This window comes from Cyrtonyx montezumae, unplaced genomic scaffold (assembly GCF_038088225.1).
Source record: "Cyrtonyx montezumae isolate F1298 unplaced genomic scaffold, pur_monq_1.0 scaffold_39, whole genome shotgun sequence".
NCBI lineage: Eukaryota > Metazoa > Chordata > Aves > Galliformes > Odontophoridae > Cyrtonyx > Cyrtonyx montezumae.
The window spans coordinates 1,227,683-1,253,729 of record NW_027072044.1 but is presented as its reverse complement, the minus strand read 5'-3'; the positions used below and the strand labels follow the sequence as shown (position 1 = coordinate 1,253,729).

Sequence of the window (26,047 nt, the reverse complement as noted above, 5' to 3'; positions counted from 1 at the left end):
CAGAGGCAACTGAGATCCCAAAAATGAGAGTCCCCAACAACTGACAGCCCAGCTGCCACAGAGCAAAAGGCCAGAGCTTGCCTGGAAAGGTAGCCACAGAGCTCAAAGCCCATGCCCAGGAGATTGATGTGCACTTCCCCTTGGCTTGCCTCCATATCTGCAGCCTGCTGCACAGAGTGCTGCCAGCTCCAGCTGCTGCTTGGAGCCACGAGTAACCACACAGCAAGGTAAGACCATGCCCATCCTAAAAACAGGCAGAATCACAGCAGTGGTCAATGCTCCTCAAGAAGCAGCACTCCTCTCCTTTTGGAAGGGCTTGAACACATCTCAGTGGAAGCAATGTGATTAGAGAGCAGTCAGAGATGACAGGAGCCCGGGAGCCAAAACCTTTGCGTGCTCCATGAAGAGCTGCCAGCCAAGGGTCAGAGCAGGCCAGCAAACCCAGGGGCCCAACCAGGAGGGAAGAGAGAGACCAGAGTCCAAACCAAGATGGAAAAAAAAGAGAGGAATCATCTTTATTCGTGAAGTACATTAACAGATGGATCAACTCAGTGCTACCCAGCAATAAAGAATCCTCTGAGCATTATCTGCTCTCGGTCTCCTTTGTCACCCAAACATCAACAGAACACTGCAAACCCCCCTCCCCCAGCACCACAGCCACAGCATCTGCTCCACTCCCACTAACTTTGCCCCCAAACTCCAGCGTAGCAACTTGAGATTCCAGCAGCCACCCATTAAATGAGATATCACTCCTCACATTTAGCCAGCACCCGGCTCTAACGCTGCCTCCTGGTTGCCTGCTTGACTGGAACCACCCAGAGCATCCCTGGGGGAAGCTGGCCAGTAAGCATAACGCTCCCAGGTCACACAGGCTGCTTTCTCAAGCCATGCAAAGATGCAGCTATGCTTCAGGTGATGCACTGGGAAAGACCCAGAATTACCTTCCTAAGCCCCTTTGGGAGATAAGATCATCCCCACAGGTTACTACAGCAGTTTCTTCCTGACCTGCCCACAGGACAGACCTGCTGGGAAGCCAGCAGCATGTGCATTTTGCTGCTCCCCACACACTGAAGGCATTTCAAAGTAATCCTATCCAACACACACAGCCCTTCCCAAAGGTGAGGGGGGAAAAAAAAAATAAAATAAAAAGCATACCCCACCTACCCCCTCTGTATCAACATGAAGAAATACATCTATGACAGAGACAGGGACCCAAACTACCAGAAAAAAAAAAAAAGATTTACGCTTACAGGTAGAAAAACCCTCCCGCTTTTATTTTTCTCTCTCTCTCTCTCAAAAAAAAAGTGTATTTTAGATTCTACAACTTAATTTCCTGTAGAAAGTGAAGTAACTGAATCGCAAGGACGCACTAAGTATTTCGTGGTGCTATTTCTTTTTTTAACCAAAAAAAAAAATTAGAAGGAAAACCAACGTCCAGACAAGTTCTTCAGCTACACGTCACCTGGCATGAGAGAAAGAAAAGGCAATTAGAGAGCCCAGCTGCACCCAGGCAGTACTGGGGGGGGGAAGGAGAGGGTGATGAGAGGTACGGGACAACAGCTGCCTTGAGCAAAGCTGTGAGCTCGACCCTTCCCATGCTGGAGCAACCAGGCAGCCCTGACCCCCCCACGCCCAACACTTCCTTCCACATCTCCCTGCTGTCCCAGCAGCTATGGCAGTTTATCAGACTCCTGCTGGCTTGTGCCTGAACTTGATAGCAATGCCTCCTTTCCCTCCCCCACCCCCTCCACCCCCCAAGCACTGCACTAGGATGTGAGCAAAGGCTCAGCATGTTCTTCACAGGCTGATGAAGAACCCCAGCACTAACCTGGCCTCAGCTCAGTTAGCATTTCTCTGGCGGACGTTCTTGTCCTTGTGGTTTGTGGCATTGCTTTTCCTGCAAAGAGAAAAGAGGGGGATGAAGGAAGCAGCACCAAAGCCCACCCTACCCTGCTGGCGTGGCTTGTGCCCAAATAGTTGGGCAAGATAGAGCAAGATGAGGTTAGCTTCCAGAACAATCAGCTTTGGAGACATCTGTGCTGTTCTAAGTAGTATTCTGTTTATATAGAGGCCACATAAAAAAAACATGTGGAGGAAACATCTCCCAGGAAGCCACTGCAGCAGCTAGCTTTTGCATTCAGCTAGCTTTTATGCTCAGAGCAGATTCCCCAGTGAATGCAACCTGGCACTACAAACTGGCTTAAACAGTAAAGCAAGACACTTACAGCGGTGCGGAGCCTCCATCATCATCTTCACATCCAGGACAGCACAGGGAAAAGAAAGAAAGAAAGAAGTGTGTCAGGGAAAAATTCTTGTGAAGTCACCTCTGGCTCTTCCACCCCTTTGAGCCCCAGGGCTGGGCATTCCTGGAGGGTTACTGGGCACACTGGGCACCACAGCACTGAACCCACGTGGTCCTCTCACACGGGGCTCCTGTTTCACCAGGAAAGCAAGGAAGGGGGGGCTTATCAGAACACCACACCCTTGCATGAGCTTTAAGCTGCTTCTTTCCTGAGCTCGGGCAAGGAACGAGCTTAGACATAAGCTCCTGTTATGCAGGAGGTTTCAGGAACAAGGCTTTAAGCATCAGTAGCAGTAAGCCCCTCATCCTCCCCCCACACACTGTGAAATCAAAACAAATACACTGCACACCACATTCTTGCTACATGGAGAAACTCAGCTAAGAAGACAGAGTCCTTTCACCAGCTCCTTGCAATCTGCCACTTCCCCTGAAGGCTCCAGCAGCTCCTTCAGCAGTGCAGGCTGCTGCTCTAACAGTACTGGGGCTGCCTGGGTCCCAAGATCCGCACACAGCTGGTGAGAGGATGATGCAGGAACACAGCTGGCACCATTGCCCAGTTCTTACCAGTTGAGTTAGTATCCAGCAGCAGAGGAGGAAAGAGTGAAAAGATAACACCAGCGAGGATATCGTGTCATACACAAGCTAGACTCTTCCCACCCTAGGGAACAGGGAATTGCCAGCTCACAACCACGTGCCTGGGGAACAACATTTGTCTGAGCTGGTCCAGCACCCCCTTCCTGCCTGCTTCGTTCAAGAGGGGCAAAGCTACAAAGACTTTTGGGGGGAACAAAGCTTTGCAGTGCCCAGTTGTAAAGGGTGTCACATATATTGCTGTCTTCTCACCCACAAGCTCAGCTTCCCAAGTGCTGAAGCTCTCTGGCTGCCAAGAGCCTCCCAGGGTGGGAGGGTATCAGGACCTTTCAGCATTACACTTTCCATCTTCATCTGTGAAAGGATCCCCTACAGCTCTGATTGATCAGCACTCAACGGGACCTGGACCAGCTGACACCAGCAGAAGCCAAATCATTCTGTGAACCAGTTATAGCTTTTCTGCTAAGACACATAGCTACAGCCATCCCTCATGAGACATCCACCTCCCAGCCAGGACTGTTAGAGGGAAGGGGCTAATAAAACTGCCCCGAGGAGAATTTCCAAAGCCCCACAGTCAGGGGAGGAACATACGGTTCTTGTCCCTCTGCTTCCCCTTCATAGTACTCAGTGCACCTGAGTTGTGCTCCCCAGCAAAGGGCTGAAGCAACTGCCCTAGCAAGCAGGAAGGATACTAAGAATCTATACTTCATTGTTAATAGGATCAGATAAGGAAGGAAAAGCTAGTTAACACAATGAAGATTCCTACTGATAAGGAAAGGGAGGAACTGTGTTTTCTGAACAGATTAAAGATAACACCGTGCATGGAGGAAGTCCCCAAGAGCCAGGATGTGTGAATCTGAGAGCTCAAAACAGATTCATGAACTGAAGGCTGGTATTAATAGAACCACTGTCACAGCCCACTGTTTACAAACTGGCTTCTCCAAAGTGTTAATGGTCAGAGAAAGCTCAGTCCTCAAGACACTCATGTGAAGCAGCTGAACAAAGTGCAGAGACAAAGGGTGAGACAAAGGGTCAGGCCGACTTGCACTGAATTTTATCTCACCTCTGAGCCAAAGCACAGCTTGCTGAAGGGCTGTTAGTGCAATTACTTGAGAATAAAATAACTGGATAAAGACCACCACGGTTAGACAAGGAGCATTCCTGAAAAGCAGCCTCACACCGAACACCCATCTGACAAAGGGAAGCCAGAGCTCTCAATGACAACTACTTGCCTCCCTCCCACAAGCTACTCAGCATCCCCAGGAAGATTCAACCTCAGCCACCTCTTACCATCAAGAACCTCATCTGGCTTCCTCCTCTTCTCATAAATGAAGATGATGGTGACAAGAACCAGGACTTCAGCCACGATACCCAGGAAGGGCCAGAGCGCTGCCAGGCGGCTGCGAACACGCAGATTCACTGTAGCACTTCCAGGACCCTTCAGGTTGGTGCCATTGCAGTGGTAGTCACCCGTATCCTGCTCAATGCTCAGTTTAAGGATGCGTAGTTCTGTCTTGTTGCCACTGGACTTGATGATGTAGCGGCCAGTGCCATTGACAATGGGCTAGGAGGGAGGAGAGGAGAGAATCAGGGCTGGCACAAGGAGAGCTGCTCGCTCACAGTTACAGAAATCCTCCTTGCCGTGGCACTGAGAGCAAGGATACTTTGGAACAGCTAATTCTGATGGGAAGAGGCCCTCTGCCCTCTTATGGGTGGGGGCAACAAACCACAGCCCTTACCCCTTGATCACTTTTGAACCAGGTCCAAGTGTCGACAGGGGGGTAGGAGGGACTCTTGCAGGTCAGCACACCCGTGTCCCCCTCGTTCCCGTGCTCTGACTTCTTGTATGCTACCACTTGGGGATGAACTGCAGGAAGACAAACAGAAATGAGACGCCTCCCTCCAGAAACTCATATTCCTTGCAGTCCACCTGGCCAGCATCAAAGTCTGATCACCCACAAGGCTTCCCTTCGGTTTAAGAAGCTCTTTAGTGGGTCCTAATCCCCACACATTCACCCAACACGTGACATTTCCAGAGGGAAGCGTGTCAAGCTGCTTCAGGAAAGGCTCAGACCTGTTGGACCAGTAGGTGCCACCCCTCCTCTATCACTGTTGTGGGAACACAGGCATTGCACAGCACTGGTTACTGCAAGGACTGCAGGCTGACCCTACAGACACTTCAGTTGCTTCATACAATGGAGTTGTCTCATAGGGCATCTGGTGATTCATAAATAGACCCTGCAGCCTTATTGGCAAAGGCCAGAAGCAGCATTTCAGGAAGCTGAAAAGCTACCAAAAGGAAGATGTTCAGGAGAGCACATCTTCCCCACTCCCCTCCCGAGCCACAGAAGCAAACTGTCCAAGTTACCTTCTATAGACACGTTTCCTTTTGCCACTGGGTTTGTTTCGTAGATGCATTCATAGACACCAGAGTGATCTTCAGCCTTCCCTTCAATTCTATCAAAAAACAGGTCGTTATATGAGCACTCTGGGCACAAGTCAGCAGTGTAATCTCAGATGTGCAGAAGCAGACACCTGAACAGCAGCCTCCTCTGTAGGCAGCTTCTCCCATCCCAGCTCCATAGTTCCTGCAGCATCGTGTACCCACTGCAGCCCTGCTCTCTGCCCTTCCCTCCCTCCACATTAAGGATCTTTGCAAAGTTGCTGCAGTGAGATTTAGTGGATTACGCCGACTGCAACAAACCCCACATTCTGCAGCTTCCTAATACCCAGCGCTCAAGGGAAGGAGCCTGCAAAGTTCCAGTCCATGGCTGCACTGGGACAACGAACTGTTTGTTAGCTCTGCTGCACACGGAGCTTCCCACTTCCAAAAACCACTCAGCGAAGGAATTGAGGTCACACGAGGGAGGCAGGGTTATAAATACTTTAATCCTTGTTCAGCTCCCTGTTGCTATGGGGAGACAGGCACGTCGGCACTGCCATACAAAAGGACATGATGCCTCTACAGCTGCTGGGTCAGTGCCAGCCAGGCCTGACTGTAATCAGAAAGGAAGGCTCACTGCCCCGCCACAATAAGGCCACTATTCCCACATCTGCTCAGCCACAACCTGCAAACGCTTTCAGAGCAGGCAGCTCCCCTGCTCGACGTGCGAGAGATGCTTTTATGATGCACATAAAAGCAGCACGCAGAGAACACTAGAGTGTGCTGTTCCTCGTGGCCTTAGAGTCTTAAAAGGCTTCTTTTGGTTTTTGCAGGGCTGTGAGCACTTCTCTTTGGGTTAGGGAGAAATGAATCGCCTCCAGCTTAAGAAACAACTGTTTGTTGCAGAGATCTGCCCTCAGCCCTCACACTTACGTGTAACTGATGTAAGCGCTTGAATCACCCTCTTCTGTCTTCAGTGTCTTGTCTCCAAGCATCCACTTGTGACCCTTGATGGAGGTGTGAGGTGCACTCATGTTACAGCTGAGGATCACCTTGTCATCAGAGCTGATGTACTGCCCCATGATCACCGGACCTATTTGTGAACAGTTCCAGAGAAGTTAACACCTGGCACTCACGAGGTCAAGCATCTGCCCAAGAAACTTCAGCGTAAGTAGTCCAAGAACACAGCTCCTTGCCTCCACCACAGCTTCTCACTTACCTGTGCACCAGTTTCTTACTAGACCTGGTGGATGATGTCAACACAGGAGACTTAAAAGTCCAACAAGAGTGCCCCTAGCAACACTGGGGGTGCTGCCCTACAGCTGCTCCCAGTGGGGCAGAGCCACTGCTGCGTACTCCGGGCAGTTGGGAACCTCCTGCTCGATGGGTGCAGCTCCCAGAGAGCTCCACGAGGAGTGGAAAAAGCCCTGCTGGGAACAGCAGCACAGCTCTCTGCTTTCAGGAGCCGCCTGCTGAGTGCCAGCACCTCCCACAGCCTGAGCTGATCTATACGCCCGCAGGCAGAGTAACCTATGGCAGCCAAAGCCCTCTTTGGGAGGGGGTAATAAAGACGATGTTATGCAAGCAGTGCACCGGGCTGATGCAACCCCAAAAAAAAGTTAACAGCGAGATTCCCCTCGAGGGAAAACGCACAGAACCATGACTCCAGAAGGTCCTGGAGCCCCATGTGCCAAGAAGCAGTAAATAATGCAGTACAAGATGACTCAGACATTGCTACTCCAAGGAGACACTAAAACAGCTACCATTAGCAGAACCATTACACAGCCCCTATGGGGCTACGTTCCCTACCCTTCCACTTGAATGGGATGGATTTCTGCATGGGGCTAACAGGCATTTTGGTTTCCTGCCTCCTCACGCTCCCCTGGAAGAAGGTTCTGCTCGAGTTTTCCATCCCTGATGCTGGCAAGAACGCTATCTCGCTTCGTGATAAAACCTCAGCAGGATGTTAGATCCTCCCTTAGGTTTGTATTAGTCAGAAATCAGCAGCCTGTCGGCTCTGGAAGCAGAGGAAAGCCATCACTTCCAGAGCACAAGCAGCTCTCCCCACACTCAGCGTCGCACACAGACACGGCCATTTCAAAAACGGTTGCATCACCAGAAACTAAAAGCAGATTTCGGTCCCCACAGCTTGGATCACTGAGCAGGAAAGCGAGCTTAAAGCAAGGACGTCGAGAGGAGCAGAGGCCACATGAGCTGCAGGGAAGGGCTGGTTTGTCAGTGGTGGTTAGGGCAGGCTCTACCAGCAGGACCAAGGCTCTTACATTCTGCAAGCACTGGGGCACAGAGGCACTCGGGAACAAGCGGTACGTTCCGGGTCTTTGGCTCCAGAAAAAAAAAAAGGGCATGGGATTGCAGTTGGGAAGTCACAACCCTTTTTGAGCAGGGCCAGTTCAGGTCAAGTCAGAGGTGGTGGGGAAGATGACAGAAGGAATGGAGGGGGGGAAGGAATAGAAGGGGACGTCTCTCGGTTCTACAGCCGGGGTGAGAAGGTGAGGGGACTTTTGGGAGCCACAGGACACGGGTGCAGGGGTGAGCATGGCAGGAGACTCAAGACACTGGTGTCCGAGCAAGTGCCAAGGCCTCGGGATGGCCACTCACGTTCGATGACCAAAACGTTAGCCTGTGAGCGGATCCACTTGACTTTGGGGCTCTTCGACAAGTGGTTGCGGTCAGGGTCGTTGCTAGCCCGGCACTCGTACGTGCCCGAGTCGTCGCTGGTGAGGTTTGCGATGTAGATGGTGCTGGTAGAGTGCAGGTTGTAGGTGGCGTTGATTTTGACCCGGTCCTGCCACGCGCCATCCCAGAGCTGAGCAGAGGTCTCATTGGGCTCGACGCCCTCAAACCACCACTGGATCTCAGGGATGGGACTGCCAATCGCCTCGCAGTGCAACTCGACGCTGTCCTGAGTCAGTCTCCTTTGAGACAGTGGCGACTTTATAAAACCAGCTACGAGTTGAAGAGGTATTAGTGCAAAGTGTTAGTGCAAAGCAAGAACTCACCTGCCACAAGCCAAAAGAAAATAACTCAGCCACTGAGAAGACGCCACAGATCAGCACCTGCTCTCCCTCCCCTTACTCTTTGCAGCCACGAAGGGCACTCAGTTTGAGTTTTCCTAATGCAAAAGCACAGCTTGCAGGAGAGCACACGGTGTTCCCTGCTATGCAAACAGGAACGCAAGGGAATCCTTTGCAGCGAGGTGCCCTGCAGGCCTGGGAGAGCAGCACTGCAGGAGATGCAGTGACAACACACATGCTGCATGCACAGAGCCAGCCCCTGCCTCCCAGCAGCTTGAAAAGCACTTCCCTGCACTCATCTCCACGTGTACACTGACCACGGCTCCTTGCTGCAACAGCAGCGCTGCAAAGTGATGGTGGGATATCCAAAGTATTCCTCCTTCCCCACGAGTCCTGCTCCGAGCTCCCCAGGCTGAGAATATTTTGTGCTGTGCAGATTTCACACTGCACAGAGGCATTTCTCACCCCTCACGTCCGCTGTCAGGCAGCAAAATGAGACTTCTCACCCCCAGGCAGGACAACGTCGCAGAGGTAAATCAGTAATTAACAGACTAAAACCAAACTCCTAGAAATACACAGCACGTTTATCAACTCCAGGTGGTCTGTGCTTGAAAGCAGACAGTCCAAAGGTTGCAGCTAAGCAATCCAGGGCTCTGAAAGCTCAGCTGCTGGAGATGTTTGGCAGCTATGAGCCACATCCAGCAGCCCCAGGCTGCCCAAATCATCACAGCACGAGGAGAGAGGGGGCCCCGGGGGCAGGAAGGGTGGCTCGGCCAGCATGGCTCCAGGAAAAAGCATTCTGGAGTCAGGGCTACTTACGTGACAGCCCCAGCGAGGTTTCAGAGGAACAAGGGATGCTTGCAACACGTATTTCCTGCAGCTGACTGCAGGTTGCTCTTCCCAGAACCGCCAGCAGCAGACGTGCAGAACAAGAGCATCCCCAGGAAATGAGTTTACTGTTATTAAGCACTTCAGTGTCGTGATTATACAGACCGATCCACGGGGGTTTGGTAACACACAGGCAGGAGGGAGACAGGTTTGGGGCTATTTTTTGTTTTTATGTGCTTGAAAACATATCAGCATGCCATCTCCCAGCTGTTTTTGAGAGCATAAAAACAAGCTGGCATTACGAAACCAAGTTCCCTCAAGGAAAATACAAATTAGCCCACAAGGTACATTTCTCAAAGGAAAAAATAAAACCTCAGCTTTCTGTGCTGAAGCTTCAGAGGTTTGCAGGGATCGATGGGCCTGGAAAGGCTGGGAGAGCTCTGACCCTATGGGATACAAGGCAGCTTTAGCACACAGTTGATATTTAAAACCAAAGCACCTTAAAACAGAGGTCAGAGCAGCCTGGGAGGCTGCTGCTATGTTGTGTGTCAGCACCAGTGCTGCAGTTTACTTCTAAAAACGCACTGTACAGAAACACCTCTGCAGCAGTTTTAGTTTCCAAGCCACGTAAGGACTGCAGAACTATAACAGGGACACCAGAACGATGATCCCAATCACTTTATATTAAAGCAAAACACCCAGGAGGTGCCTGAAGCCGTGGGGTTGCTTTTCTGCATCACACTCATGGGATGAAGTGCTCCCAACCACCTCATTTCAAAGAGCCACATCAGCACATGTAGGAGCCTGTCCATTTTAACTACAGCGTGATTCAAAATAGGGGCTCACAGGCAGCAGTGGGTTTGGATTTTGTTTCTTGTCGGGGTGTGTGCTTTACAGTTGCACAGTGATTACAGCAGGCTGATAAAACAAGCTGTTGCAAGGTTACGAGCTCTGAGCTAAAGGGCACTCGGTGCAGCCTCGAGGCTGCAGGGCAGATCCTGCTCCAGAAAGTGCTGAACACCGGGGAGAGATGAACCCCCTCCCTCTCTCACTCCTCCGATCCGTTGATTTGAAGAGTAATATTGGAAGAGCAATGCCTGCTGCGTGCCTGCCAGGAAAGGGCTCCATTAAGCACATCCCTAACACCGCAGATCTCCCAACAGAAGACGCCTGCAGGGCAGGTCCTCCCACCTAGGTTTGCAGGGCTGGAAGCAGCCTCCTCCAGACCCGCCCTGCATCACTGCACTAAACCCTTTGTGGAAAGCAAAGGAGGCAAACAGCGAGCGATCCCCCAGGCAAAACAATCCCCTCCCCCCCCCCCCCCAACGCACACAAAGCTTACATCCTAAACAGGCTCCAACAACGCTCAGAAATCAGCGCGTCAATACGGGACAGTTAAACAGTCACAAAAGCCCCATCCCCCCACCTCCCACCCCACCCCCCCCCAGATTGCCATCAACTAAAACCTCCTGAAAGCAGCATCCTGACACATCGGACCCAGCTTCGTTATCCGAAGGGTTTGCTAAGAGGGGAAAATAACACACGGTAAGGGCAGAAAGCTCCCCCTCCAGCCCCGCCCGAGGGCACGCACAGACACGAGGCGTGCATCCGACCCCAAAGCCAATTAATTCCCACTGCCAGGTCCCATCCATCCAGCCGCACACAGAGGGGATCGCTGGCTGCAGCCCCTTGCTCTGGGAGGAAAGCATCCCTCCATTCTGTCTTCCTCCTCCTCCAGGGTTACAGCAGGGAAATTTAAACCCACTCTTGGCTGTAGGGAAAACGGGGGCTGACCCTTTTGCCCCAGGCTCCTCCAAAGCCTCCGGAATGGGGCACACCGCGGTAACTTGTAGCCCTGAACTCAGCATCAACGTGGAGCGGTCAGATCCAACCTCCGATCCGCATCGTGGCTGAGTCAGAGTCCTCCGGGGAAAAAAAAAAAAAACCCCACAAACCCCGACGGCGTTTCTGTGCCGTGAGATCAAGAGATGAGAAATCGCGACGGAGCTGAGCCGGGCACACACGCGGAGCAGCTCCGGGCACAGCACCGACGTGCCCGCGGCAGGGGATTACCAACTTAAGCTCCATGTGAACATCCTTAAGGGTTTAACGCCCGCAGGAGCCGCTATTTCTCCCCGAGTCCCGGATGAGTTTGGCCGCGTTCATCGCCGGGAATTCCCACTCCGGAGCTGAACCGTCCCCACCGCTCCCGGGGGCTCCGCGCGGTCATCGCTCGGCCGAAACGGAGGAGGAGCAGCGGTACCGGACGCGGGGCAGCTCCCCCCAACACCGGCACGGCCCGGGCAGCCCCGCCCCACCGCGAACGTGCCGCGCCGCAGGGAGCCCGCACCGCCCGGCTCCAGGGCAACAGCCCCAACCCCACCGGGAGCTCTCCGACCCCAAACCCCCGTAAAACCCACCCACCCACCCACGGCCACCGAGCTCCGGGCCGCTCGCAAGAGCTCTCCCCCCCCGATCCCGGAGCTGACGATCCCCGGAGCGCTCATCTCCCCCACCCCCACCCCACACTCGGAGCGGCCCTACAGAGCCATCACCCAGCCCGCAGCCCTCCCGCCCCCGTTCCCCGGTGCCGCACCTGTAGCGGCTCCGCCGGCTGCCAGCGAAGCGAGCACGAGCAGCGCCAGGAACGCGCACGGCACGTCCGCGCCCGCCGCCATCTCCGCCCGCACTCCGCACCGCCCCGCACCGCCCACTATTAAGCGCCGCGCCGGGTCACGAGGGCGGGAAGGACACTCCGCGGGACCACGCCCCCTCGGTAATCCTCGCTTGCCCAATGGCGCCGCGGCTCAGGAGGTCTGTCCCGCCCCCTCGGCTAGATCTGGCCAATCGGAGAGAAGGGCTCGGAGAGCGCCCTTCTGCCTCGCGTCCCCTGCGGGGAGAGCCGGTTCGGGCCGGTCCAACCGAGGCTCCGCCCACCGCGCGGCGCGCAGCCAATGAGGAGGCGCGGCGGCCGCGGCCTCGCGGGATCGGACGGGGCGCGCTCCGGTGCCGCCGCCGTCCGCGGGCGGTGGGGAAGGGCAGAGCCGCTGGGGGGGGAGGGGGGAACGGTGCGGCCGGTGGTCGGAGAGAGCTCTGTCCGGGGAGAAAGGCCTCGACAGCCGCTCCTGCCCTTTGCTCCCCCGGCCAAACTCCAGCTAACCCTAACCCCGACTGACCCCGCAGCGCGGACCGGGGGCTGCCGGGATCAGCCGCGGATGGCGGAGGGAGCGGGGATGGGAAGGGGTTGTGACCACCACCACCGCGGGTGCACTCTGTCACTGTGGGGTTTCCAGTTTGTACTGGGTGGCCCCGCTGGGGTGAGGCGGGGCCACGTCCTCATGGCCGAGCACGTGGGAAGGGAACCGGGCAGCGTTTCCCCAGCCCAGGGGGTGAGGCAGAGACAAAGGAGGTCTGAGAACAACAGCAGCGCGCTCCTGCCAAGGCAAACCGGCCGCCCAGCACGCCGGGTCCTGGCTGGCGGCCCCCAGCACACGGCTCTCAGCCCAGACAGCACGTTTCATTGGCTCCAGGTTACGCTGGGGCTCGGAGTCCCCGTTTCCAGCCCAGCTGAAGCTTCCTGATAAGCACCAGGCACTGGAGGAGGCGATAACACAGCACGGGCAGGTGCTTCAGCCCCGATCAGAGCGGCAAGGGGCCCTCCACGGGGCAGCGGCTCTGACCCTAAGCCCTCTTCCCCCACCGCGGGCAGTGACGCTGCTGAACCAGTCCTGGAGCTCGCACCTATCAGGGGCCGGAGGTTGCAGCAGGGGGGAGAAGGAAATGCTGAAACAATGGGGCCACTGACGCCATTCCCCGCAGTGCTCCCCGTGGGGAGATGCCTGTTCTTGTAAACTCTTTAACTCTCCTGGAGTTCCTCTTCCCTCCAAGCGCCCCACGTCCACCCACCAGTTATGTCCTGCCCAGCTGCCCCCCTCCCATCCGCCTGCTTTCCTCTCCTGCACTGTGGGAGCCCGAAGACACAGCTCCAGGCTCAGCACCAGACAGCAGCAAGAGCCTTCCCCTATGAAGGATACACATCTGCAATGCACAGAGCAGCCCCTAGGAAAATGAAGGGGTTGGCAGGTCTGGAAGCTGCAGCTCAGACTGCTGCTGCCCCGTGCTGGCCCCAGTATAGTGTTTAATAATCCTATCCACCTTTTAACCTGATTTCCTAAGGCAACAACACACGTGCATTTACCATGTGCAGTCACAGCCGTCAGTCAAATCCTTATCCAGTTTGCACAATGTCAGGCAAGGGGAAAGTTTTGCTCATTGCTGATTTGAGGCGGGGGGCACAGAGGCCCCAGGTGGGCAGTTTGCTGGGGGACAGCCCCAAGAAGCGAGCAGCAGTGCTGCCCCCCCACTAAGCCCAGCCCAGCCCAACGAGGCACAGGTCAGAGCAGGGCAGAGGCCAACGCAGCCCCAGCAAGGCACGCAGCCTGGCTGTTCCTGGCCTGCAGGCTTGGGGTGGTGCCCAGTTGCACCCACATCAGAAAAGGCAAGAGAGAAACCAGGCACCAAGCAGGCACTGCTCCAAGTTTAGGCAGATGGGTGCTGCCTGGGCAGGCCTGGGGCACACAGAGTTGCCTGAGTGCAGCAAACTCACTCTCTTAAAGCCTCCCTGCTCTGCAGAGGGAAGAAGGGATGAGGGCAAGAACCCCCAACAGCCCCAAATGCAGCATGAGCCTGAGCTCATCCAAAATTGGCATGGAAATCATTACCAGGGCAGAGCCTCAGGCACCCACACAGCCATTCCCTTAAAGTACTTTATTAAATAGTTTCCAAAAAGAAAAAAAAATAAAAACAAAACGACAAACAGAAGCAGAAAGACTCAAAATTATCCCCTCACCCTCTGCTAGTTAAAAGCGACAAATGGCCCAGGCCTGTGCCCTAGCAGTGTGGGAAGAGGGGTCCCACAAGGGACAGCCCTGAGCCAGGCAGGGGCAGCTGTGCCCACCCTGCAAGCCCTTCCTGCTCAGACAGCTTCAAGGTTGTAGAAAGACACACAAAATCTTACATGCTTCCTACCAAAGCGCCCGCTCACCAGCTTCACAGCCTCCACAAGAAGAGCTGATCATGTCCAAGCAAGGGGGAGCCAACCTCAGCTTCCCCGTAACTCCTCAACCCAGCCAGAGACACAAGCTCCCAAGTTTTTGTGCATTTGCAAATGCCCCCAACACGACTTTCCCATTCCTGCCCACCTGCACTCAGCAAGATTATAAAATAGGGTTTGTTTCTGGGTGGTTTTTTTCTTTGCTTTTTTTCCCCCTAAAAAGACAGTGGTGGGGTTTCCTTTACAACAGCAGAACAGTCTCCCTGTGAGGTAGAGTTAACTTCAGGGCCGACAGATCCTAAATTCAAACCAGTTCGTCCTAGTTGAGGTAAAATTCAGTAGTTTATAGCACTTTTTTTGCAGTGCCAGAGGGCCATCAAGATTCCTCATTGCCAGAATCATCCTCATCACCATAGCAGCTGTCTGCTTCCTCTTCCATCTCATCGTCCTCGTAATAGTCATCATAAAAGAGGTCTGAGCCCTCATCTGGGGCTGGAGTCTTGGTCTTCACACAGTACTCTGCCAGCGTGGTGGGGACCTTCACGCCATCCCGCTCAGCATCCACCTTTGTTCCCAGGACTTGCTTTCTGGAGGGGGAGAAGCAGGCAGGGTGAGGGCAGGGGATTTGCACGACACAGCTTAGAGCACTCTTTCCCTCTCGTGCACCAACTCATTGCTCACTCACCACACAAGACAAGGACTGGGAGTGCCCCAGGCTCTGAGGGCCCCTCCTGCCACACTAAGGCTGGCCAGTCCCTGCCACAGAACTGGCAGCAATGCAGTGCTAGCACATCCTCAGCTCCAGAGCTGAAAAGAGCCAGGGCTCACATCAACAGCAAAGCTGGGCATGTAACACAGCCAAACTGCTCCTCAAGAGCCACACTCAGAGCCAGAATCCTTCTGCCCAACCGGTCTGCAGATAAGACTGAACAGGCTCCACCCTCAGGATCTCACTGTCCCACGAACTACACAACCACAGCTCAGTCAGGTCCTCTCAAGACTGCAAGAGTGCTTCTGGACCTCTGCCCAGCTCCCCACACACCTGATGATGTCCGTGTACTCCCGGTCCTTCCCTTTGCTCTCCTTCCACTTGCGGTACATCACGGAGGCATCCACGTTGGCTGGGGAAAACGTGTTGGGTTCATTCAGCAGCGAGATCACGCTCAGAAGAATGGTCCTGGCAGCCGAGAGACATAGGTGGGTAAGAACCAATGCAGCTCAGCAGCCTCCCGTGGGTCCCCTCTCACTCTCCCCACAGCCCGTACCTCACGTTCTGTGTGGGGTTCCACCGCTCGGATGGCAGCTCCCCACTCTGTGGGTCATCCACTGGGGGGTGCAGTATGGAAATGCAGACATCACCAGTCTGAAAGTACGCAGAAAATAGCATCTGTAGGGGCTGCTGCCCCAGGCACCTCCCAGAAGCAGCTCATCCTCTGTCCCAGTACCTTGGCTGCATTTCCCTTTGGCTTAAGCCACGTGAGGAAGTCCAAGCCTGTGCTTTTGTTACCTTGGAGGGGATACTGAAGGGGGCTGTCCCTACCACACTGTCTGCACCCTCAGGCATTGGATTAGCACTCTGAGACTGCTGGTATGGTACAGATGGGGCTGCCAAGCCACCAGCTGACACTGAACACACAGTGCAGCTCTCCTGGTGCTCCTCAATGGCCTCAGACAGCAGCTGCACCGCTGTGGGGCCTGGCAAGCCACCACTCTGCATCCACCCTTGGCTCAAGCACCACATCCCTGCTGGATGAGCAAGGGAGCCCTCAAGACTGGAAAGGCTGACTAACCTGGAAGCAGTTCCAGGGTAGGGGACAGGCTATAATAGCCTCAGTCAGCTGTGTTTCCCATACCAGGCACTAAATTCTAAAGGTGCAGAGTTTCCAGCTCTGTGCTTGTGATAAGGGCTTGAGATCTTCATCCAGCAACAGGCACATCTTTCCCTGCCTGTACAAGAAGCTCTCACGCTGTCCCACCTACCTCATAGATGTTGGGGTGCCACATTTTGGTCAAGAACCTGAATGCAGGGGGAGAATAGGGGTAGTCGATGGGAAATCGGAGACGAGCCTGCAAGGAGAAGATAAAAAAGTCACTATCAGTTTCTGAGAAGGAAGAGAAGGAAGCCACATAACTCCTGATAACACCACGGTAAAGAAGCCTGTCAACCCCACTGCACTGCAGATACAATCTCTGCGCAGGCTGGCAGCCACTGGGAGGTGAATTACTTTCTTTTTGCCACTAGTGGATGATCAGGACACAAGCACTTCACTTCTCAGGCCTGGCCTAACCCCAAAGGCCCACATGTTTGCAGTCACCTCCTTTTCCTTACAGCACATCAAGGAGGAGAAGCAGGCCAACGACTGAGAGCACAGGCACGAGCAGTCACCAAGCTGCAGCCCAGAGGCTGATGGCATGACAGTCACACTGATTCTGCTAGGAGTGGGATGCTGATGCTTGGCTACAGCAGGAAGAAAACAGTGCTGAGAAGAGGGGAGGCAGCCACCAAGGTGGGCAGGCTCATCTCAAAAGCAAAGCAAGGCCTGGAACGATTGGAGGGGTCAGAGGAGCTGCTGAGCACTGGTCACACGTTCCAAGCAGAAATAGCAACCAAGCTGCTTGGAAAACAAACAGGCACCGTGGGCAACTCCCCGGATGTTTTTCTCACCTAAGCCTTTGAGAAACAAATTCCACCTCTGCTAGCATTCCCTATCCTCCCTACTTTTGCAACCAGTGCCCTGATACGCAGGTTTGTCCCATCTGGCTCACGCATGGTGGGCAACGACACAGCATCCAAGTGATCAACAGCAGTGATGCAAGGGCTGGATGTTTGCAGGGGGGTAAGTGGGACTAGAAGCTGCACATCTGAACAAAACCACCTTGAGCAGCACTGCAAACCCCACGCTGCTGCCCTGCTCCTGACACGAGGGGCACAGCTACAACCGAGCGACGAGGAAGAAGACTGTTTACCCTTCAGAGCTTAGCAGGGAAGAGGCGTCAGGTGTTTGGTGCTCTGAGTAACACACTGAATCTCTAAAAATAGCACGTCAACACTGAAAAAAAAGAGACCAAGTCTGAACCAGCCATACTGCATAGATGAGGTGCTAAAAATAAGTGTGGATGAGGATCACGCAGCAGCCCCATCCACTGCCAGCAGAGAGGACAGAGCACCAATCCAGCTCTCCCGCAGGCTGTGGCCTACGTGAATGAATTGATCGAGGCAGGCCAAGAGAACAGGCTCACTGCTGCACTACACTGTGCAGAGGAGCACAGTGGCACCTTCACCCTCCCTGGAATGGGCTGACTCAGCCACTTTTGGGGCCTTCTGGGCATTGTCAGGCTCTGAAAGCAAGCATCCTGAAGGAGGTTTAATCACCAGGAACAAAAAAAGCCAACAATCAGAAACAACGACAAAAATCAATCCCAAATTTAGCTGTAAGACACAGGAATATGAAGGGTGTAGGACACATTAAGCAGCAGAGCCACTGCTCTGCTCAACAAAAATTCAGTGGTCATTTGGGATCACCGTTCCCTGGAACAAGCCCCACGATCCCAGCACGGGCCCTGTTCAGAGCAGTAATTGCAAACGAGATTTTGGCTGTTTCAGGAATTATAGCCTTATGAATACACAGTGCTGCCAAACTCCACCGTCAGCCAACAGCCACGAAGAGCTCAGCACAGAGGGACATCTGTCTGCATCCCCACTACCCAGCCCCAAATCTGGCCCCGGGTCCATCTGCTGCCACTCTCCGTGGTATTTCACAGCAGAGGTTGAGTCCTCTGCCACAGGCTGACCTCAGTGCAGGTCATGGGAGCCTCATTAAGCCTGTTTCCTCATTAAACCAGTTTCCTCCAGCCCTCCAGAGCAGCTCTTTATCTGCCTGCTCTGCCCTACACAGCACAGAAAGGTGGAAAGAAGCAGAAAGAAAGGAAGCTGGTGTTAACCCACTTTGTGTGCACACAGAGCTCCACGCAGCCCAGAGCAGCACAAACAACACCAGACCCTGTGCTGCACTGGGGCCAAACAGCTGAACTTGGCAGAATAATCCCCTTTGTTGTCCGAGAGAGGACATGAACAAAACCATCCACAGGCGAAGCACTGAGGGGGCTCTGGATGAAGCTGTGCTTTGCTATATGTGAACGTGCCCTCTCTCTCACACAGGTCTCCCCTATTGCCACTTAACAAAACTGAATCTGGGAATGCTCCAGGGCAAAACAGAAGCGTGAGCTGCTGAAATGTGAGATTTCAGAGCCTCAGGCAAAGGCTACAGGGAAAGGTGTCAGTGAAGAGAGAATACCTCTGGAGCACCAGATTTGATGCCTCCCCCCCTCCACCCCCGTGACTCACCTGCGCGCACCCCCACCCTGCCAGCATTGCAAGAGACAAATCAGCCTGAGCTGAGAGGGCAGGAAGAGGAAGAAAACAGCTACACGGGTTGCACAACAACTGGGAAGAACATGTACACACATTCCTCTCACAGGGACTGCGCACAGTCATGTCATGCACACTCAAAACCCTAAAAGAAAAGACCTTCCTCACACCGAAGCTGCCCAAGCCATGCACCCCATGCAGCAAGGAGCCCTTCATCCCTTCCCTCCTGGCTCAGTGGCAATACCTGAGGTCCCGTGGTAGAGGGAACACACAATCCTGAGCTCACTCTCCCACAGCCACAGGCAGAGGTGGAAGGGGAAGGAAGGGAAATGGCCCCGGGGAGCACCAAAGCCCCCTTTCCATTTTGAGAATCCCTAGGCAGTTTAACAGCCAACACCAGTACACCAGTTCCCTTCTCCCCCACGGGCAGCTCCTCCTGCCAGGCCCCCAGAGGCAGCCTGGCCCCATAAGCCACGGCGTCTGAAGGCCCCAGAAACAAGCCTGGCCACTTCCCCAGCCCCCCTTACACTCTCCGATATCCACCTTGAGCCAGCCCCAACTGCTCCCTCACACCACAACCCACACACCAGGGCCCTCCCCGCTCCCCTCAGGTCTCTCCCCTCCACTCTCCCGCATCTGCATCCCCCCAACAGAACGCACTTCCCTCATCCTCTCCTAACTCCCATCTCCTCAGCTCAACCCCACAGAGCCCTTCCGTGCCACCGGAGCTTCTCCCCCGCGGGACGCCGGCTCTCCCGAGTTGCCCTGCTCCTTCCAGCCGCTCACCTTGAAGTACCCGCCCTCGTAGTAGGTGTTGGGGGGGCCAAAGATGGCCACCTCCCAGTTGTATAGGTCCCCCTCGTCCACCAAATTGACCCGAAACCCCTCCACGGGTTCCTCCTGCAGCCCTTTGAGCTCCAGCAGCAGCGCCTTCTGTGAGCTGGGCACGAGAGACCGCGCCATCCCGACGACCTGGGTAGGCCGCGAGCGAAGCCGGGGGCTTGCGTAGGCGCAACAACGGCCGCAGGAAGGGCCGAGAGGGGAGGAAGAAGGGGAGGAAGAAGGGGAGGGAGAACACCGCAGCTCCGCGCGCCGCTCCGAGCGCAGCGCCGCAGTGCACCACGGGAGCTGTAGTTCGCCCGGCGGGGGCGGGGCTCAGCTGGTCCCCTCCCCCTTGTCGACGCCCGCCTATCAAAACGCTCTGTTACGGGTGAGGGGCGGGGCAATACGCAGGCTCCGCCCCTACAGCGCTGTCCGCCTATGGGAGCGCAGGGCAGGGGCCGTTTCCCGGCAGCCTTCGCGCTGCGGTACCACGTGGCGTGGGCACGGCGTGAAGGCGGCCCGGGGTTAAACTGACCTGCGAGGGGAGAGCTCGTGGTGGGGTCAGAGTGCTCCCACGCTACGTTTCCCACAGAAGGAAGGGCACCTGCCTCAGCTTTTCCCTGTCTCAGACACCTCAGATGAGGTGGCAGCTGGCAGCAGTTCACTGCTCCTTTCACAAGCTGCCTCAAGTCTGGAAGCTGCTGCAATTTACACCGAGCAGTCAAGAAACTGGCAACTAAAAATAAGAAAAAGCTTTAATGTTTCACAGTAAATCAATCATGGCACAGCATAATTGAAAGAGAGAAGTTCAAATAAATAGGCATACAGCTCAACACACCTCAAAAAGCAAAGGGAGCTCTAAAGGAACAATGGTTTTGTCTTCTTCTGGCACACCAGCACCACTCTGTAGTTTTACTTGGGAAAATCACCGTTCAAGTATGAGCCTTCATCTCCAGCATCTGGATTACAGAGCTGGAGGAGGTTTGGTAAACACAGAACAAGGAATGAGCGAGAGCAGCTGCTTGCCAAGAGCTTTACAGCAGCAGCAAGCAACTCCTCCCAGCCAGCCACTTCTGTGCATTTAAAACATTTTGCCTCATGAGTAATGCTTTATGTCACGCTTCATATCAACCCAGTGTTTACCTGTGAGGCCTCGTGCTAAGCTGCAAGATAGATAAGCATCATCCCCTACTTCCCAGGTAGGGATGAAACCAACCCAAATGTAGAGGCAAAGCTCCCCACTGAAACTGCATAAACACAATGTCAGGGCTACAGTGGTACCATGGGATAGCTGGAGACTCAGACCCACTGTTAGTTAACTCTGGGTTGCTTTTAATTACTGCCCTACAGTTTACAGTTCCCATTTAATGCCTAAAAAAGGCTTACTGATGCCAGCTGGAAATAGAGGAGCTGGAAATAGGGGAGCTATATTCAAGAGAGGCACACGAGGACACGGGAACACCAAGCACTAGAGGCGAGCGGGCACTGGTAGTGCTCAGAGCAAGAAAGGGAGCATGGAAATCAGCAGTCTTTCATCAAGCAGACTCAGGGCTCAGCACACAGTGCCTGAGTCGCTCACCTGAGCCTCACTGCCCGTCCAATTTCAGGGAGCAGAGACTTCTCCTCAGCAGAAACTCCAGCAAACGTTGTTCCCACCTGGACGTTACTCAACGGGTTTCACTTTTGCAACAAATAAGGCCGTGGCTTTCTTCAAGAATTCCTCTCTGCTCATAGTAGTGCTGAGTTTCCTCTCCTGCAGTGCCCGGTCCATGGCCAAGGCCAAGCAGTCTGGCCCCAGCCTGGAGCCTGCCTCCAGATAGCGGACAGGCACGGAGAGGCCGCTAGCTCCCAGCACCTCCTCCAGCGTGCACAGGACGGCCTGGCAGACACTCCTGTCTGCCACCCCAGCACCGCTATCCAGGACATCATACAGCATCTGCGCCTTGGTCACGAACTCCAGCAGCACAAAGCAGGTGAGCACACCGTAACGGAAGACATCGAAGGGCACAGCCTCGTGGTCCCGGCACTGCACTCTGCGCAGCAGCGCAGCGGCCGCCTCCTGGGGTGCATCCCCGTGCTGACAGATGCGCCGCAGCAGCTCGCTGTACAGCCTCCCATCCACGCCCAACCTCCGCCGCCGACCTCCGGCCCCCAGCACCTCGTAGGCCGTGCTGATGTTGTTGTTGAACGCCGTCCTGCCGCGACACGGGACAAAAACAGCGTCAAGCCCGCAGCCGCCGGGACTACAACTCCCAGCGTGCCCCGCGCGCCCGCCAGGAGACGCGTGGGGCGCCGCTGCCGCGGGGCATGCTGGGAGCCGTAGTCCGCCGCCCGCTTCCCCGCCGCCTCTCGTCCGCACCTGTGGGAGTGGTGAGCCAGACGCACGTACCACAGCGCCCGGGACAGGCGCTGCATCGGCCCCGACAGCTCTGCGGCCGCCTCGCCCGCCGCTCCGGAGCCGCCCAGCACCAAGCGCTCGAAGTAGTCGGCCAAGAAGGACACGGGCTCCTCGGGCCGCGCCTCCAGCACCTTCAGCAGCGCTTCCCGTACCATGGAGGTGACGTCAGCTTGCAGCAGGAACTCCGCCTCGTCCCCCAGCCCGCCGCCCGCCGCCGCGCTCGGGATGCCCGCCGTCGCCCGCCGCTTCTCGTACGTCGCCATCTTGGCTGCGGGTGGAGAAGGCGGGTCCCGGCCATCTTGGTGCGACGCTATTCCGCTGAAGGCGGGATGGTCCTCTGGCGCCATCTCGAGTGCTGGCAACCAATCCGTAGGCGAGGAGGCCGCGGGGTCCACGCCCATGATGTCCGGAGTAACCAATCAGCGGGCGGGAAGCGGTTGCCATGGTGCCGAGCGCCGCCGTTGGGCGAGGCCGCAGGCTGCCATCTTGAACGCGGGCAAAGAGCTATGCCACCAACCCCGGGCACTGCTCTGGGGTTGGTGGCATACTGCGGGGACTGAGTCGGAGCACGAACACGAAAACAAAGCACTTTTATTGAAAGTAACGCTGCTGTTACGCACATCCACCCAGCACCACGCAGCCAGCCCCGCCTCCTGCTCCTACAGCCCCGAGGGCTGCACTGAGCATCTGCTGTCCTGTGGGATTGACCATGAGCAAGGACAGGGGCTGCAGGCCCACGACAGCACAGCCCCGTCCATCCCAGCCCTGCCCATCCCTCACATCCCCATGGCTGAGGCTGCTCCTGCTGCCTGAGCTCTGAACAGAGCCGTGGGGAAGGCTGGTGAAGGGCTCGGTGCCCACCGAGTGCAGCAGCTCAGCCAGCTCTGTGCTGTCAGCCCCTGGGTTGGGGTCTGCTCTCCTTAGGTCCTGCTGGCTTTTGCTGCTGAAGATGGGGGCTGCCTGGCTCACGGATGCTCAGCTTCTGCCAACAGCAGAAGGAACGATGGCAGGAGCTGACGCAGAGGAATGGGGCAGCTGTAATGCAGCCCCCGCTCTTAGGACAGATCGTAGTGCGACTTGAATTGTTTCCACAGGCGATGAGATACGACACCAGTCGCTATCAAACCCAGGAGCGAGAACGCTGTCCCCATGGCTATGGAAGGGACGGAGCTGGATGTATCTGCAAAGACACAAGAAGGACTTGCAGGCCCACCCCCTATACTCACAGCTCCCCAGGTTTGAGCATATCACATAATGGTAGGGTTGGAAGAGCCCCCACAGCCTCTCTCTGCCATGGGCTGGGTGCCCCCCACCTCATGCTGCCCAGAGCCCCATCCGTGGCCTTGAGCTCCTCCAGGGATGGGGTACCCGCAGCTCCAGGGACTCACCACCTCTCAGTAAAGCATTTCTTCCTAATATCTCACCTAAAATTCCCCTCTTCTGGTTTAAACCCATTCCCCTTTGCCCTGTCACTACCTACCCCTCATGAAGTCGTTCTCCTATTTATCAGCTCCCCTACACATCCCAGAAGGCTGCAACGAGCGTAACACCCAGCATGGCTGCAGCACACACCAAGGGGTGTATGCAGGGGGCACAAGCAGGGGCTGCAGCCCCCCCACTCACCGTCAGAGACCACCAGCTGCAGGCTGACTGCTTGGGCATGGCGGCCCAGCAGGACGCACTGGTAACGGCCTTGGTGATGGGGCTCAGCACGGTCCAGCCACAGCGTGGAGCCACTGCCCACTGCCTCCTCTCGGTACTGGGACAGGGCCACGGGTGTGTGCAGCCAGCGGACAGAGGTGTTCTGGGCACACCGTGCCCGGCACTCAATGCGCAGAGCCCTTCCCCGTGTCCCGTTGGGAGGCAGCGACCAGATCTGCAGGCTGCAAGTGGATGCTGTCGTGTGGGAGCCCGGGCTGATGCCATCCACAGATGTCCTCTGTGTGGCTGCGGGGCTCACGGTGCTGGGGGCTGCGGTGCTGTCCAGATGCAGTGACGTTGTGCCCACCGCTGGGCCCTGAGGGTGCTCAGTCAGGGTGGGTTTGGATGAAGCAGCCTGCCCTGTGGGGGTCTCAGGTTTCTGTGACGTAGCATTCAGGGCTGTGCTGGGCTTGTGTGTGGGGTCCCGTGGTTCTGGGGGTGGCACGGTGATGGCTGCAGGCTCAGCGATGCTGCGGATCACTGTTGTGGTCACTGTGGTGTGGGAGCTCTCTGTGGAGGTGGCCACAGCCAGTGGTTGCTCTGTAACAGCTGCAAACAGAGGATCATCAGCGGCCTCAGAGGCAGACGGTGCCCCCGTGCCACGATGTCCACAGGGGGTGATGGTCATCTCTGTCCACACCACACAAGCACAGCAGCCCCGGGTCAGGGAGCAGCATCAGTCAGCACCCAGCATGGCAGCAGGGACAAGAGATTCACAGCACAAGAAGGGAGAGCTGTGACCTTTCCTGTTTCAAGCAGTGCCAGACAGTGGAGGTGGGCTCCAGCAGTGGACCCCAGCTTTCCTACTCACCTCTAATGCTCACAGGAATGGACGCCACGCGGGTGAAGGTCTCTTGCCCAACTTCCAGCTTCAGCTCACACCTGAACACCACTCCTTCTGCCACCTCCTCCCCTGGCACCCGCACCGTGTTCACAACATCAAATAGCCCTTCATCAGTCTCTGTTTCTTCAAAGTCTTCTTTCAGCAAGTTGTCCTCCCGGTACCAGGTGAGCTGCAGCCTCACAATCGGGTACACGTGCAAGGCAGAGCAGTGCAGGGTGGCTGGCTGCCCTGGTGCCAGCACCTGGTCCACGCTGAGCTGCAGCACCTCTGGGAGAGCTGCAAAAGGGACCGCCGTGGGAAGCCATGAATCTCAAGGGGATCACGGGACTTTGCAGGGGGAGCCCACAAGGGAAGGGGGGGGGGGGGGGGGATGCTTACAGTAGACCTGCACGTGGGCAGTTTGTTGGTAGCTGTAGTCACCACAGGTGCCCTGGCAGATCTTGGTGCCCGCTGTGGCCACTTTGGCACTGCTGATCTTAAGGATGCTGTGGGTGAGGAAGGTGTCAATGCTGCCCAGGTTGGTGTCCAGCCCCTTCCACTGCACCGTGCCATCTGAGCAGGGCAGTGAGCAGTTCAGCTGCACCGCGTCCCCGTACTGCACCACTGGATCCTTTGGCACCACCAGCAGCTTGTTGGTTGGCCGCCCTGCGTGAAGGAGGACGGACCGTGGGGGTCAGAGGGGGGGGGAACAAACACCAACAAACATACAAAGCAGATGGGATTTCGGTTTCCTGCTTGCTGAGCAGCCACACTCAGGCACCACCTTTTCCCATCACTGCGAGGAGCACAGCTTGTTAGTGGTGACTCATTAGAGCCAACGCTTCCATGGCAAAATCCAGCCAGGATCTGCCAGATACATCACCCCCTGATCGAACTCCTTATTGCTAAGACTCCCCAGCTATCTTGTGAGAAATGACCCCAAACACCTTTTTTCTCTGCAGTTTTTACTGTTCACCAGTGCTGCTGCTCCCCTGGCAGCAGGGCTGTGCACTGGGGCAGGAACACATGCCATCTCCCACACGCCAGCAATGGGCACAGAGCAGAGGAGGAAGGATAAGGAGCACCAGAAGTGGCACACAGAGCAAAAACACCGGGATCTCAGCACAGCCAAACCCATGCAGCTTGGGTGAGGGATCAGTGTAGCTTGCAGGCACTCACCACTACAGCCCCACAGCAAGATGATGAAGAGGAGAGGAGCAAGTTGCATCGCCCACGGAGCCGGTCACTGGGGAGGGCAGCAGCAAACGATGGTTTTCCTTCCTTCCCTCTTGCTGGGAGTGAGTGCTGCTGCGTGGGGCTTTCCTTCTCTGGCCGCCAGCCCCGTCCTCAGCTGTTCTTAACTCCCACAAGATCCGCCCCTGTGAGCATCACCCGGGGCCCCACCACCTTCCCATCAATGGGGGTATTTCCAGAAAGGGTTTCCCATTTTACTTCTTGTTCAGTGCCCGCCCAGTTCCGCAGCCCTGTGCTGGTGGGAGTCCCTGGCCCCAGGGGTTCCCGCATGGCTGCAGGGCTCCCATTGCCTCTCACCCCTGGACAGCCCCACTTAGGCCAGGACCTGGTCCCATCCCACTCCCCCTGCACTCCACCTGGCCAGGGCAAGCAAGGCTGCTCAGATAGCACATCTTCTAGAAAGCAGGGATTTTAATCTTTCTATGCCAGGAGTTTAAGTGCAACAGGAGGGCAGGCTGCCTCCCCCACCATGTTCCCCTTTACCTCCC

The 26,047-nt window shown here is 55.8% G+C and overlaps 4 protein-coding genes across 7 annotated transcripts; all 4 read right to left on the bottom strand.

Moving 5' to 3' along the window:
- Positions 1 to 1,060: 1,060 nt before the first annotated feature.
- On the bottom strand, positions 1,061 to 11,840 carry BSG (basigin (Ok blood group)). 2 transcript variants are annotated; one of them, XM_065745948.1, is made up of 9 exons: positions 11,736 to 11,840; positions 7,896 to 8,243; positions 6,210 to 6,369; positions 5,262 to 5,350; positions 4,633 to 4,760; positions 4,184 to 4,457; positions 2,226 to 2,250; positions 1,829 to 1,897; positions 1,061 to 1,462 (listed from the first exon to the last, which is right to left on the bottom strand). In XM_065745948.1, exons 1-8 carry the CDS (start codon positions 11,815 to 11,817, stop codon positions 1,840 to 1,842), a joined length of 1,164 nt encoding a protein of 387 aa, XP_065602020.1. In that variant the 5' UTR covers positions 11,818 to 11,840; the 3' UTR covers positions 1,061 to 1,462; positions 1,829 to 1,839. The 2 variants fall into 2 exon arrangements, with proteins under 2 accessions (XP_065602020.1, XP_065602019.1); XM_065745947.1 differs by lacking the exon at positions 7,896 to 8,243 and having other exon boundaries at positions 11,736 to 11,838.
- TPGS1 (tubulin polyglutamylase complex subunit 1) lies at positions 3,050 to 22,144 on the bottom strand. 2 transcript variants are annotated; one of them, XR_010622756.1, is made up of 3 exons: positions 21,743 to 22,144; positions 20,830 to 21,578; positions 3,050 to 3,067 (listed from the first exon to the last, which is right to left on the bottom strand). XR_010622756.1 is itself a non-coding variant. In XM_065745943.1 (2 exons), the coding sequence occupies exons 1-2, from the start codon at positions 22,126 to 22,128 to the stop codon at positions 21,047 to 21,049; spliced, it is 918 nt and encodes a 305-aa protein (XP_065602015.1). In that variant the 5' UTR covers positions 22,129 to 22,144; the 3' UTR covers positions 20,644 to 21,046. The 2 variants fall into 2 exon arrangements, 1 of the variants encoding a protein (XP_065602015.1); XM_065745943.1 differs by lacking the exon at positions 3,050 to 3,067 and having other exon boundaries at positions 20,644 to 21,578.
- On the bottom strand, positions 14,381 to 19,598 carry CDC34 (cell division cycle 34, ubiqiutin conjugating enzyme). Of its 2 annotated transcripts, none has more exons than XM_065745951.1 (5): positions 19,348 to 19,598; positions 16,173 to 16,259; positions 15,458 to 15,555; positions 15,235 to 15,369; positions 14,381 to 14,779 (listed from the first exon to the last, which is right to left on the bottom strand). In XM_065745951.1, the coding sequence occupies exons 1-5, from the start codon at positions 19,522 to 19,524 to the stop codon at positions 14,569 to 14,571; spliced, it is 708 nt and encodes a 235-aa protein (XP_065602023.1). In that variant the 5' UTR covers positions 19,525 to 19,598; the 3' UTR covers positions 14,381 to 14,568. The 2 variants fall into 2 exon arrangements, with proteins under 2 accessions (XP_065602023.1, XP_065602024.1); XM_065745952.1 differs by lacking the exon at positions 19,348 to 19,598 and adding an exon at positions 17,433 to 17,537.
- Positions 22,145 to 22,742: 598 nt separating the features above from the next.
- MADCAM1 (mucosal vascular addressin cell adhesion molecule 1) lies at positions 22,743 to 25,789 on the bottom strand. The gene is made up of 5 exons (XM_065745924.1): positions 25,485 to 25,789; positions 24,705 to 24,971; positions 24,294 to 24,602; positions 23,405 to 24,031; positions 22,743 to 22,961 (listed from the first exon to the last, which is right to left on the bottom strand). Exons 1-5 carry the CDS (start codon positions 25,531 to 25,533, stop codon positions 22,837 to 22,839), a joined length of 1,377 nt encoding a protein of 458 aa, XP_065601996.1. The 5' UTR covers positions 25,534 to 25,789; the 3' UTR covers positions 22,743 to 22,836.
- Positions 25,790 to 26,047: the final 258 nt, after the last annotated feature.